Source organism: Chelonia mydas, chromosome 2, assembly GCF_015237465.2.
Source record: "Chelonia mydas isolate rCheMyd1 chromosome 2, rCheMyd1.pri.v2, whole genome shotgun sequence".
Classification (NCBI taxonomy): domain Eukaryota; kingdom Metazoa; phylum Chordata; order Testudines; family Cheloniidae; genus Chelonia; species Chelonia mydas.
The window spans coordinates 260,150,808-260,164,121 of record NC_057850.1 but is presented as its reverse complement, the minus strand read 5'-3'; the positions used below and the strand labels follow the sequence as shown (position 1 = coordinate 260,164,121).

General features: G+C 51.0%; 1 protein-coding gene across 6 annotated transcripts in view; it reads right to left on the bottom strand.

The window, feature by feature from the left end:
• Window positions 1-1,166: 1,166 nt before the first annotated feature.
• The window catches only part of LOC114021407 (translation initiation factor IF-2), a 35,883-nt gene continuing 23,735 nt past the window's right edge, over window positions 1,167-13,314 (bottom strand). For all 6 annotated transcript variants that reach the window (XM_037891664.2, XM_037891666.2, XM_037891663.2 and 3 more), the window contains 3 exons: window positions 3,464-3,571; window positions 2,659-2,742; window positions 1,167-1,841 (listed from right to left, as the gene is read on the bottom strand). In XM_037891664.2, the coding sequence (XP_037747592.1) occupies window positions 1,647-1,841; window positions 2,659-2,742; window positions 3,464-3,571 (387 nt within the window). In that variant the 3' untranslated portion in view covers window positions 1,167-1,646. The remainder of the gene's footprint in view (window positions 1,842-2,658; window positions 2,743-3,463; window positions 3,572-13,314) is intronic.

The following is a 13,314-nucleotide window of genomic DNA, read 5'->3' as shown; positions in this document are numbered from 1 at the left end:
TCTTTGTTCCCCCTTTTAACAAGAGAGACTATGTTTGCCCTTCTCCAGTTGAACCCAGTTCTCTAGGACCTCACCTGTCCTCCATGAGTTGTCAAAGATAATCGCTAATGGTTCCAAGACGGCTTCAGCTAGTTCCTGAAATACCCTAGGGTGAATTTCATCAGGCCCTGCTGACCTGAATACATCTAATTTAGCTACATATTCTTTCACCTGTTCTTTCGCTATTTTGGTTTTCATTCCTTCCCCCTCCTTGTTAACATTAATTGTGTTAAGTATCTGGCCACACTTTACCTCTGTAGTGATGACTGAAACAAAACAGGCATTAAACAGTTCAGCCTTCTTGGTGTCATCCATTACCAGCTCTCCCCAGGGCTGGATTACCCAATAGGCCGACTAAGCACGTCTGGCCCTGGCTCTCCCTCCCCACTAAATAGTGGGTCTAAACTTTCCTTTATCTTTCTCTTGCTGCGAATGTTCCTCTTCGAGTTCCTTTCATCTCCCCTGCTAGGTGTAACTCATTTTGTGCCTTTGCTTTTCTGATTTTGCCCTACCTGCTTGCACTATTCTTTTGTACTCCTCCTTCGCAATTTGTCCATTTCCACTTTTTGCAGGAGACCTTTTTGATTTTCAGGTCATTAAAGAGCTAATTAAATTCCTCTCTTTCGGCATAGAATAGGTGCTGCGACATTGCAAATCACCCCCCTCCCCCCCGAACCCGCACCAGATAACAGCATGTCTCAGCCCTGACCACACAGCCAGCATCAGAGCAGAGGGCAGTCCCCATGGCACAGCCAGGCCCTCGAGCCAGCTGTCCTGGCGGCTCTGTGAGACCAAATCTCCCGCTGTGTATGGCGCTGTGGGGCCACCAGAATGGTGATGCTGAGTGCGAGGGTGCTCAGCTAGGCCATGCGGCTCGAGGAGGAGCATTGCATGCTGGGAGCTGTAGTCTCCACAGCACGTACCTGTAAATTAAAGCTACTATGTGAAACCCCCCCCCCGGCCATTGGCTCATGCACCATGGGGCTCTCTGGCCCCCACTCCTCAGCAGACAACACCAGGAGTAAATGAGGTGGAGAAAAGGAGCCAGCGAAGCCCTGGGCAGAGTCGTGCAGCTGTAGCTTGAGAGTCCCAGCTCCACCAACAGGAACAGGTCACGCAGAGCGAGTGTATTTGTGTTTATTTGCACTCTTGGCTCACGTTCCCCTCAGGTATAAACAGGCGCAGTTCCACTCAGTGCAGCAGAGCTGGACCCACGTACACCCCAGGGAATTCAGCCCTTTATATGTAGCTTTAATTTCATTTAAATCTATCTGCCCCCGCACAGCGCCTTGGGAGGCCGGAGGGCCCCACGGGACAGGCCGTTCTGGTCCCCGTGCGGCCCGCGCTCCCCTTGTCTATTCCTGGGAACGAGGCAGGGGAGGGTGGGGATTGTGGGTTTGCAGGACTCAGAGAAAGGGGCCTTGGTTCCATCCCAGCTCCGCAGCAGGAGAAGCAGGGTGCGTTTGTGCCAGCTGGAGGGGGAAGGGGGTTGGGATCCAGATCCTGTGTAACTGATCTCAGGGGTGTGGAGGGGAGGGGTGGGCTGCTGTCTAGCTACACAAGGGATGTGAGGTCTGGAAGGACTCCACCTCAGGTGGGTGCAGTAGCTAATCTCTGCTTGATGCTCCGTCCGCCTCCTCTCTCACGGGGGCAGGCTGGTCCCGCAGCGTGAGGCTGGAATAGCAGCCAGCACAGTAGAGCCCGTCTCTTGCTCTCTGCTTGGCTTTACGCTTTGCCGCCATGGGCCTTTCGTCTTCTCTCCTGGGCCTGGGGCTCAGGATCCCCTCAGCAGAGCGCCCCTCCTGCACGAGACAGAGATGGGTCACCTACAGCGTCCTCTCCGCCCGCTGCTCCTTGCCACCGTAGGACAGGGTGGCGAGGGATCCCAGAGGAGCTAGCCAGGGCCTGGCACACACAACCACCGCCCTTCAGGCAGAGGAGCAGAGTGGGGGGCGGGGTGCTCTGACAAGCAGCGGATGGCTGAGGAACCAGGCACTCCTGACTTCTAATCTTGGCTCCATCATGGACTCACCATGTGACCGTTAACCTCTCCGTGCCTCAGTTTCCCCATCCGTCTAATGGTGATAATACTGACCCACCTCCTGCAGGGGGGCTGGGAGGACTCACTCATTACTGTCTGTAAGTGCTTAGAGCCCAGACAGCACCAGCAGCTATTGGGCAGGGAAGCATTCCCTTCAGCCCTGACTGAGCAGGGCAGGACTGAGCCAAGCCCTCCTTGCCATCCAGGGATTTGGTCGCTGTCTCTCAGGAGCAGATGGTTCTGTGATAGGTGGCAAGGGAGAGCAGAGCAATCTCGGCTCTGCCGCATATTTCCCCAGAGCCCTCCCACCAGGGCATCTCCCCGAGAGTCCCAGCCGGAGGTGGGGGCTGTGACGGGACTTTCAGAGCCTCTATGGAGAGGGGCATCAGCAGGTACCGTCTCCCCCTTCACTATGCCCTCCCCCTCCTGTCCCATCATTCCCTGACCCAACTGTGGCAGGTTTCACTGTGTTTGACAGGAAGAGGAACAGAGCTGGAAGGCATCCCCGGCTCAGAGTCCTGCCCTCTCTGGAGCCCCTGGGTTGCCTCGTGCTGTTCCCTCCTGAGGCTACCTCTCACCTGGCCGGGGGCTACAGAGCCATGGCAGCTGGGACAGGGGAGCTTGGGGGCGGCGAGCTTGTCTTTGACTTCCTCAGGAGGGCTCTGCAGGAGGAGAGGAGAGGGTTAGGGGCGAGTCACTGGGAGGCTGGGGCTTATGGGGTGAGGCCGGGGGGATGCATGCAAGCGGTTAGCGCCCTGCTGCCCCTGCAGCACGGTGAGCCATCGTCCCTGGGCTGCACTGGGGCCGGCCCGCGAGGGCCCTGGTGGATTCGCTGGGGATCTAAGGGTCTGTCCATGCTACAGCTGGGGAGACAGACTCGCGCTAGCTCCGCTCAGGAAAATGCACTAAAAATAGCAGCGTGGCCGTTGCAGCGAGGGTGGCCGCTCAGGCCCGGGGGCTGGGGGTGGGCTTGGATGCGGAGGGCTAGCCTGAGCCGCCATCTACACCGCACCATCCAGCGGAGACACACCCCTGGAGGGGGGCTTCTCCCCCTGCTGTCACAGCCACGCAGGGGTCTCAGCGCCGTGCCCAGCTCCTGCAGCTTCCATTCCGCCATGAAGGATCAGGAGGAGGCGGGTTTGCTCCATGGCTGTGGAGCATGGAGTTCTCCCCGGCCCGTTCTTTCTGGGCCAGCATTTCCCCTCGTTCAGTCCCCTCCCCTCTCCCGGAGCATGCGCTCTGGCTGCGCCCTGGCTGACGCGGCCTCCCAAGAGCAGCCAGCACATCGGCCCCCTTGTGCCCCATTGATTAAAGGACAGGCTTTTGTTGCCCATTAGTTAATCTGGAGTTCATGGCTTCCACCCTCTTCGCCTCTTACTGTACCCAGCCTATGATGGACCCAGAACCAGGTCTCCAAGTTGGTTTCCTTGTGGGTCTGGCTTGCTGCGGTTTCCTGCCTTCCCTCTTAACTCTCCCTTGTTGATGGTTGTCCTGCAGGAGAGAGCAGCGCATCAGGGACCTGCTGCAAGGCAGGAGCTGGGCGGGAGAGGGGTGAATGTCAACCTCTGCTGGCTGGGCACAGCCTACAGAGGGGCTAAAGCTCCTACGACTGCAGACAGCCACTGAAGGTCTCCTTTAGCTCACGTGGGAGAACAGGGATTTCCCCAGACCTCCCCCCGGGGGGGGTATACATCCCCCACCCCGCCCCGAATTTCCCCAGCACCCCTGCAGTTATATGCAGTGTTGCCAATTTAGTCGTCGATTGGAAATTAAATTGAAATTGAAACACGAATACACACTTTAAAAGAATATACAGTGTCTGATAAAATACTTGTACCTGAGAAAGCAGAATGGGTTTGAAAAGTCTGAACAGAGACTAGCTTCCTCAGAGAGCTGCTGTTATTTATGACAATGTCGGCGCATTGGTGTCGGCAATGTTGGCCTACCTTAACCTTTCAAATTATGATTTGTAGGCCAGGTCTGACTGAGCTCTGCCCTGGCAGCTCGTGATGAGCCGGGGTAGGGGGAAGGCTTCAGGACCAGACTGTATTGACATGAACTCACCTACTCTGCCGAGGTATCCAGCAGACAGAGCTGCGTTGCCCAAGGGATCGGTTTTGGCTGGTGTTGGGTTACAAATCACTGAAGTATTAAATGTGTGGGGGTCATGAAATGTTGTTCTCCTCATTGTAGGAGTAAAGGGCAGCAGAACTGGGCTTAGCCTGACTGAATGAGGGGGTCTCCCTCCATGCTTAATTTGTGCCAGGGCTGAGCCCCGGCACCTCCAGGCTCGGCCATTCAGAGCCCGGGGACCTCTGGGCTTGTCACATCAGTTGTGAAAGTAACAAACTTGCGTGAGCCCCGGCACCTCTTTCCTTACAAACTAAGCCCCAGTCGCCCTCTGCCGAACGGCACACCCCAAGCAGGGGGGTTGGATGCCAGATCCCAGTGGAGAGACAGAGGGTGGGGACAGGGGTTTTGCTTGGTGGGGTGGGCCCTGCCTAAGAGTCACAGGCACTATCTGACCTGCCCCCCTCTCCTGTTTAGAGACAGAGCTGATTAGGCTCCACAGAGAGTCTTTTGGTTTGTTAAGTGACCACTAGAGCTGAAATCGCTGAGAATCAGGTCTAAGTGCTCAGACCGGCTGCGGGACAGCGTTTCTGTGGAAGCGACGGCCCAGGCTGCACAGCAGCGAGGTTCCCCCACTGAGAGCTGAAATCACCGAGGGCTGGAGGAACCTCCAGAGACCGACTCGCAGAGGTCACAGTGGCAGGTGGCAGCAGAAGGTGACAGTGCAGGGCCATTGGGGATGGAGCGATAGAGTGAACGGTGGCACGACAAACAACAGCAGCCAGAGCATTTGTTTATTGGACTATGTGTTAGTGATTTCGCTCCAGAATGCTAGATTTGTGACTGGGAAACTTACAAAAATATACGTTTCCTAGTAGGCCAAGATTTTTAAAATGCATTATTTGCCCAGGTCGTTATCTCACATCATCGCTATCTCAAGAGGTCATTATCTTGGGGAGTTTCTGTACTAAACCTTTTTATTATAATAATTAATTTTTATGTAAGAACGGCCATATTGGGTCAGACCAATGGTCCATCTACCCCAGTATCCTGTCTTCCAAAGGTAGCTATTTCAGGTGTGTCGGAGGGAATGAACAGAACAGGGAATCATCAAATGATCCATCCCCTGTCATCCACTCCCAGCTTCTGGCAAACAGAGGCTAGGGACACTAGGAGCATGGTGTTGCAAGCCAGCCCATCCTGGCTAATAGCCATTGATGGACCTATCCTCCATGAACTTATCTAGTTCTTTTTTTAACCCTGTTATAATTCTGGCCTTCACAACATCCTCTGGCAAGGAGTTCCATGGGTGACTGTGTGTTGTGTGAAGAAATACTTCCTTTTGTTTGTTTTAAACTTGCTGCCTATTAACTTCATTGGGTGACCCCTGGTTCTTGTGTTACGTGAAGGGGTAAATAACACTTCCTCACTCACTTTCTCCACACCAGTCAAGATTTTATAAGCCTCTATCATATCCCCTCTTAGTCGTCTCTTTTCCAAGCTGAACAGTTCCAGTTTTTAATCTCTCCTCAGATGGAATCTGTTCCATACCCCTGTTGGTTTTTGTTGCCCTTCTCTGAAGCTTTTCCAATTCCAATTGATCTTTTTTGAGATGGGGTGACCAGAACTGCACGTAGTATTCAAGATGTGGGCATATCGTGGATTTATATAGTAAAAGTGGAGGAGCTTGGTTTGCCAGACCGATCAGCTAAGCCAATGCTGACAACCTATGTGAAAAGGCTGCAAAACACCAAGCCTCTGGACTGCACCGACATGCAGAAAGCCTTATAAGTCCGTCACTGTCCAAGCCAATTTTAGAAGAATTTAATGGAGGCTGTTAAGAATACTGGAGACACAACTCAGTTTATGTGAACCAACATGGCTATTGCATCATACTTTCTCTTTAAGCAAGAGATACCACACACTACAAACTGGAGGCCAATGTTAAGTGCATCATCACTTGTTAATCCTGAAGTTGGACACTAGTTTCGAACAAGACCAGCAAATGCTCGCTATCTTTCTGGGGAAAAAACTCAGCTGACTCTCTTGAAGCATGTGGTGCAACAGTGAAAGACTCAGCAGTTGAAAAAGTGAAGAACTCTCTCACCGCATTCAAAATATGGGCATGCATGGCTGATGAATGCACCAATGCAACTAGGCATCAAGTATTAAGTCAGTGTGTACGTTATCCTGATGCCCATGATAGGCCACTAGGTGCATTCTAGATGTTCAGGTTATAGAAGACACATCAGCTGCATCTGTGACATCTTAGAAGGGTTAAATGCTTGTAAATTGAACCCCAAACAGATGGCTGCTTGTGCATTTGATGGAGCTGCAAACGTCTCTGGAAGACATAGTGGAGTAAAAGCTTTGCTCAGAGAAAAGCGTAACTCTAATCTCTCCTATACACACTGCAGAGGCCATCTACTCCAGCTAGCGCTAGTACAAGCTGAAGAATCTTCAAAAGACATTAAAAAGCCATAAATTTAATGGCTTTGTTATACTCTTTTTTCAGCAAGAGTCCAAAAGGACTGAACATCTTGGAAACAGAAGATACACTGGGTCTGAAGTTCAAATTAATCCAACCTGGGAAAACCTGCTGGCTTTCTCATGAGTGATTCTTGGCTGTTGTCTTAAAATTACTGTAACTATTATTACTGGCTTTGGAAAGTATCCAACAAGATGGGACAGATCTAAGTAGTGAGGCTGGTGGACTACTTTTGTTACTAAGTCCAGAGAAGACTATCGCCATTCTCCCTCTTGTAAGTCTACTGTTGAAACCACTTGTCATTCAAAATGTCATCCAGGCATCTGCTACAACAATAGTAGATCTTTGTCCAGCAACAAAAGCTACCCTTGGATCAATCAGAGATATCCATTGAAAATGTACTGGAAGAAACAAAGACTTCAGTCCAGAAGTTGACTAATGAAGGTACTTATACTGACTTCTTAAGTGAAGAGGACAAGAAGTGTTTGTTAAGCCAGCTGAGAAAGTACACAGACTTGATTCTTACAAATCTACAGTAACAATTTCTGGATTCTACTCAACCTCCACGTAACTTTTACAGACGCCTGTCTTATAAAACACCGACAGTTGAGTGGAGTGAGGCACTACCAGCAATAGGGCTGCTATGTGATCAGGACAGAATAGAAAATTTTGAAAACAGTGGAATATCATACGATGAACTAATGAAGATTTAACTTTAACTTCTTCTTTATCATCACTAATGGTTCGACCCAATTTTTGTGCTAAGTTTCCTGGGCTGAAAGAAGTAGGAATTCATCTCTTGCTACTCCCAGTCACAAGAGCTACAGTTAAGCATTCTTTTTCCTCATTGAATAGAATTTTGTGTTCTGAAAGAAGTCGCCTTCTGCCTGATCATGAGCATGTCATGAAGGACTGGAAGTAACGGACACATGAGAAGCTACCAAAAATGAATGCGCTGCGTTCGAGAAGTTCATTAACAGTGTTGTGCAGAATAACAACCAGAAAGATGTAGATATAGAGCTTCATAGTAGGCTTGTATAGCCAACTTTAATTTGTGTGACGATTTAAAAACATGAGTTAAATCTAACAAAATTGTCATGAAACATTTTTCAGTTTTTATTATGGTGCCTGTGGTGCGGCGGTGCCCCACCCCCTGAGAAAAAGGGCTGAACCAGGCCTGAGAGGCTGTGCAGACCTGCAGCCAATCAGAGAAGGCCTGGGGAGAGCCAATCAGAGCAGGGAAAGAGTCAGCCAATCAGGGTCAGGCTAGGCCCTATATAAAGGCTGCCCAGGACCAAAGCAGTCAGTCTCTCCCAGACCTTCAGAGGGGAAGGGCTGTCTCCTGAGCTAAGGAGCAGAGGAGAGCTCCAGACTGATACCTGTCAGATTGCGGGCCCTGACCAGAAGGGCCTAGACGGTGCAAGGGGTCAGAGGGGAAGTGACCCAGGGAGGACGGATAGACGAGGGGAGAGAAGGAGGGCGGAGAGGCTACCACTAGAGGGTCCCTGGGTTGAGACCTAGAGTAGTGGGTGGGCCTGGGTCCCCCCCCCCCACGCCACCACTTTGCCCTTGTACAGCACCTCGCTGTGGAAGAGTGACTGTGATAGACTGCAGCCAGCCCTAGACCTTTGGGGGTTGTGGCTGGCCACTGCGGCAGGAGCGAACTGGAAAGACTGCTGTTAACCCCACACACACACACACCCCGGAAGGGGGGTGAGGACGGATTAAGGGGCACTGTCGGAGGGTGGTGACTAGAAGCGGACATCTTGAGCAGGGAGCAATGCGGGTCTGGATACCAAAGGGGGAGCAGATGACAAACAGGACACCACCGGCAGAGGGTGCCCCACAGAGGATAGAGCTAATTCCCAGATTTGCCAGTGGGAGGCGCTGCGGTGGTGAGTCCCATACAGTGCCATACAGCCCACCTTCGACCTCACGGTCTCACTCCACGTCAGCCATCCCCCCTCCCCCGGTATATTCGAACACAACCACCTCCATTTCAATTCCTGGGGAAAACATTGTGGGAGAGGCTTCACAAAGGTCCAAATGGGCACAGGGAGAGAAGCTAATAGGGAAAGGTGGAGAGAGGTAGTTGGAGGAGGAGTGAAGAAACAGCAGCTGGTGGGGCCGGATGCAATGCACCCAAGGGTGCTGAGGGAATTGGCCCATGTGATTGCAGAGCCATTGGCCACTATCTTTGAAAACTTATGGTGATCGGGGAAGGTCCCGGATGATTGGAAGAAGGCAAATATAGTGCCCATCTTTAAAAAAAGGGAAGAAGGAGAACCTGGGGAACTACAGACCAATCAGCCTCACCTCAGTCCCCGGCAAAATCATGGAGCAGGTCCTCAAGGAAACCATTTTGAAGCACTTGGAGGAGAGGAAAATGATCAGGAACAGACAACATGGATTCACCAAGGGCAAGTCATGCCTGACCAACCTGATTGCCTTCAGTGATGAGATAACTGGCTCTGTGGATATGGGGAAAGCGGTGGATGTGATATCTTGACTTTAGCAAAGCTTTTGATACGGTCTCCCACAGTATTCTTGCCAGCAAGGTAAAGAAGTATGGATTGAATGAAGGGACTATAAGTTGGATAGAAAGCTGGCTACATCATCAGGCTCAATGGGTAGTGATCAACCGCTCGATGTCTAGTTGGCAGCCGGTATCAAGCGGAGTGCCCCAGGGGTCGGTTTTGTTCAACATATTCATTAATGATCTGGAGGATGGCGTGGATTGCACCCTCAGCAAGTTTGCGGATGACACTAAACTGAGGGGAGAGGTAGATACGCTGGAGGGTAGGGATAGGATACAGAGGGACCTAGACAAATTGGAGGATTGGGCCAAAAGAAATCTGATGAGGTTCAACAAGGACAAGTACAGAGTTCTGCACTGAGGACGGAAGAATCCCATGCACCGCTACAGGCTGGGGACCAACTGGCTAAGTGGCAGTTCTGCAGAAAAGGACCTGGGGATTACAGTGGAGGAGAAGCTGGACAGGAGTCAACAATGTGCCCTTGTTGCCAAGAAGGCTAACGGCATATTGGGCTGCATTAGCAGGAGCATTGCCAGCAGTTCAAGGGAAGTGATTATTCCCCTCTATTCAGCACTGTTAAGGCCACATCTGGAGTATTGCGTCCAGTTTTGGGCCCCCCAGTACAAAAAGGACGTGGAGAAATTGGAGAGAGTCCAGAGGAGGGCAACAAAAATGATCAGGGGGCTGGGGCCCAGGATTTATGAGGAGAGGCTGAGGGAACTGGGGTTATTTAGTCCGCAGAAGCGAAGAGTGAGGGGGGATTTGATAGCAGCCTTCAACTACCTGAAGGGGGGTTCCAAAGAGGATGGAGCTAGGCTGTTCTCAGTGGCAGCAGATGACAGAACAAGGAGTAATGGTCTCAAGTGGCAGTGGGGGAGGTCTAGATTGGATATTAGGAAAAACTATTTCACTAGGAGGGTGGTGAAGCACTGGAATGGGTTACCTAGAGAGGTGGTGGAATCTCCATCCTTAGAGGTTTTTAAGGCCCGGCGTAACAAAGCCCTGGCTGGGATGATTTAGTTGGGGTTGGCCCTGCTTTGAGCAGGGAGTTGGACTAGATACCTCCTGAGGTCACTTCCAACCCTAATATTCTATGATTGTATTGTGAGGGAGAAGAAAAATAAAAAATCAGACAGGCTTACACTGCCCCTCCCCATCACATGCCCTCTCAGCAGCACTTTGAGAGCCTCCAGGGTGTCCAAACCCAAGACTGGCGCCTCAGGAACTGGGCACTTGCCCCAGGTTAGTTTTTATGCTCGAGTGAATTGAAACTGTCAGGTCACAACCTGCTGCTAACAGAGCCAGCAGCGGGGAGGCTGCTGGAAAAGGGACTGTGTAGTCTGAGAGGATTTTGAAAGAAGGAAAAAGTTAGGAATAAATATCTGTTCCAAACAGAAAGGTGATGACAACCTTTCCCCTACTACCTGTGTGAGCAGGGTCTGAATGACTTCTCCCCGGACATCCAGTGAGGAGCTGGGGGGGAAAGACTTCAGGAGCAGACTGTGTTTGCAGAGACACGCCCACTCTGCCAAAGTGAGCAGCATGATGGAGCTGCTTTGCCAAAGTGATCACTTTTGGCTGGTGCTGGGTTACAAATCCCGCTTAGTATAATCTCTTATGAGTGATGTGCCTGAATATTTGGATGCTAATATCTAAACTGTATCATTAATTTATTAACCTGAATTTGGGATATTGCAGATTATGTACTATACGTATTGTATGACTTTTAAACCAAACTTTGTATAATTAGGCATTGTACCCAGATGTATAGACACTCTTTCCTTAACCTGTGTATGAGATAACTTTCACATTAGCTTGAATGCAAGGATAATGAAATGTGGTTATCCTTATTGTACAAGCAAAGGGCAGCAGAACGGTACATAGCCTGCATGATTGAGGGGTTCCCTTAAATTGAACCTCATTTGCTAAGCAGGGGGTAGAGATGCCAAATCCCAGGTACTATCAGATCTTCTCCTCTCTTCTGTTTGAAGACAGAGCTGATTAGACTCAATCGAGAGTCCTTGTTTTGTCTAATCATGGCTAGAGCTAAAATCCCGGATAACCAGGTGCTGAGCCTTCGGCCTGGTGTGGGACAGTGTTGTCCTGAAAGAGAAGTTTCCTGCTACCCACTGAGGGCTGGGTTATGTGCTGGGACCTCAGAGCATGACCTGGCAGCAGCTAATTGCAGAGGCAGTGCAGCGGCTCGGGCATGGCTTGATGTCCCCTCCCCAGGGTGCGAGGTGAACTCACATGACGGCAGGGCTGAACTCTGGGTCTCCGCTGGCCAAGCCCAGTAACTGCAAGTGGGGTGCGGTGGAGGGAGAGGGGAGCGATGGGTTAAAGGAGCATGTGTTTCACACTGCAAGCAGAGAAACTGAGGCAAAGGACACTGCCCAGCGTACTCTGGGGTGGGTGTTTGCTCATGGTCACGTGCCTCCGGATTGTGGTTGTGGTGTTTTCCCAAATTAATGCCGGGTTCCTTTCCCCTTTTATTAAAAGTTTTCTTTGCTATCCACAGACTCAGTGCTCGCGAGAGGGGACGTATTGCCTCTCAGAGGCGCCCAGGGCAGGGGTTAAATTGTCCCAGGTTACTGGGCAGGGGCTTGAGCCGGTTGTGATTTGTATTGTTAAGAGGAACCCTAGACATTGACCCCAGCCCTTGATGCTGCTGACTCCACCTGGCAGAAGGGGTTATGCTTGCATTTATCTTTCCACTTTGGACTACTTTTTTGTAGTGGAAGTATACACACAAAACAACCAATGTCTCCACAGACTTTCTTCAAATGCCTGAGCTGTGCCCTGCTAGCAGTGGGCACCGTCAGGGTGTGCATTAGTTGGCTGCTGGGCCACTTATCCAGTGGCCTTTCCAGTACGTATGTCACCACCGCCTGACCCTTTGCTGTCACTTAGCCAAGAGATGCCTATTTAACCCCTTTTGTCTCTCCTCCTAATGCCTCACTAGGGCAAGGCTCAGGGACACTAACCCACCTCAGTCTAGCATCTTCTCCACCCCGGCATCGCTGCTTGTAAGCAGAGGAGACAGAGTACGAAAGGTGAAAAAAGTTCGGCGTCATCACATTCCTCTGGCCTGACCAGAGTGTCTGTCCCCTGGAGCCTGCTCCTGCGATTTCAGGGACATCAGGGTCTCAGATGCTCTTAGGGTTGGGTTTCTAGATTGTCAGCTCCTTAGGGCAGGGGCTGCTTTTGCTTGGGTCTTGTACAGCACTGCTCGCCTCGTTGGCACGTAACAGTTAGCACCAGAGTCTGGTCCCCTCACTCTCACTGACCAGTCACTCTCGCCTCCAGTGGACCCCATAGGGCCACTCCCGGAATGAAGTGCTACCCTACAGAACCCAGCCCATAATGCAGAGCTCTCACACCAACCCCAGTGTTCCCAGCACTCATGTTGTAGCCTATCTGATCACATATGCAAATCTCTGCCTCCTGATTGGATCATGAGAGACAAAGAATAGCTTTTCCTGGACCTCTAACTCCACCCACATCTCTGGTCTAGACTGTAAATGTTTATTGGGGTGGGCTGGGGGGATGATTTGGGTCTCATAGTCCCGAGTCCCTAGACATACCCAGATACGTGTGTCGGAGACATTAAGGATGATGTAACTGTTGACACGGACTCCAGGGTTCAGCAAACAGCAAGGCTTGTTGTGCCTGGAGGTAATTATTAACACTGACTTCATGCTGGTCAATATTTTCAGTAGTCTCAGGTCAATGACATTGATGTTCACCTGGGAAGCCAGCAGGCCAGCTTCAGAGCTTCGGGTCACGGGGCGGGGGCCGTGTTTGCACTACCTTTGGTTTTTAATTAAGTGCCCTGCATTACAAAGCTGTAAAGTTGCAAAGATGTAAATCTAGGGTAACTCCACTTAATCCAATGGTGACTCCAGATTTACCCTGGGGTAACGAAAGTCACTCATGCTAATAGAGTCACTCCGGATTGACACCAGTATAACTGGGATTATAGTCTGGCCCCCTATGGACTTGATATCTATCGAAATGAAGACTCGCTGAGCTATCTTCCCCTCTGCGGCCCTGCAGTCCTGCCCCAGAGGGAACTGGGGTTTATCTGTTTAGTTAGCTATCTCTTTATTTATTCCCTTCTCTAGAAGGGAAGAAGGCAG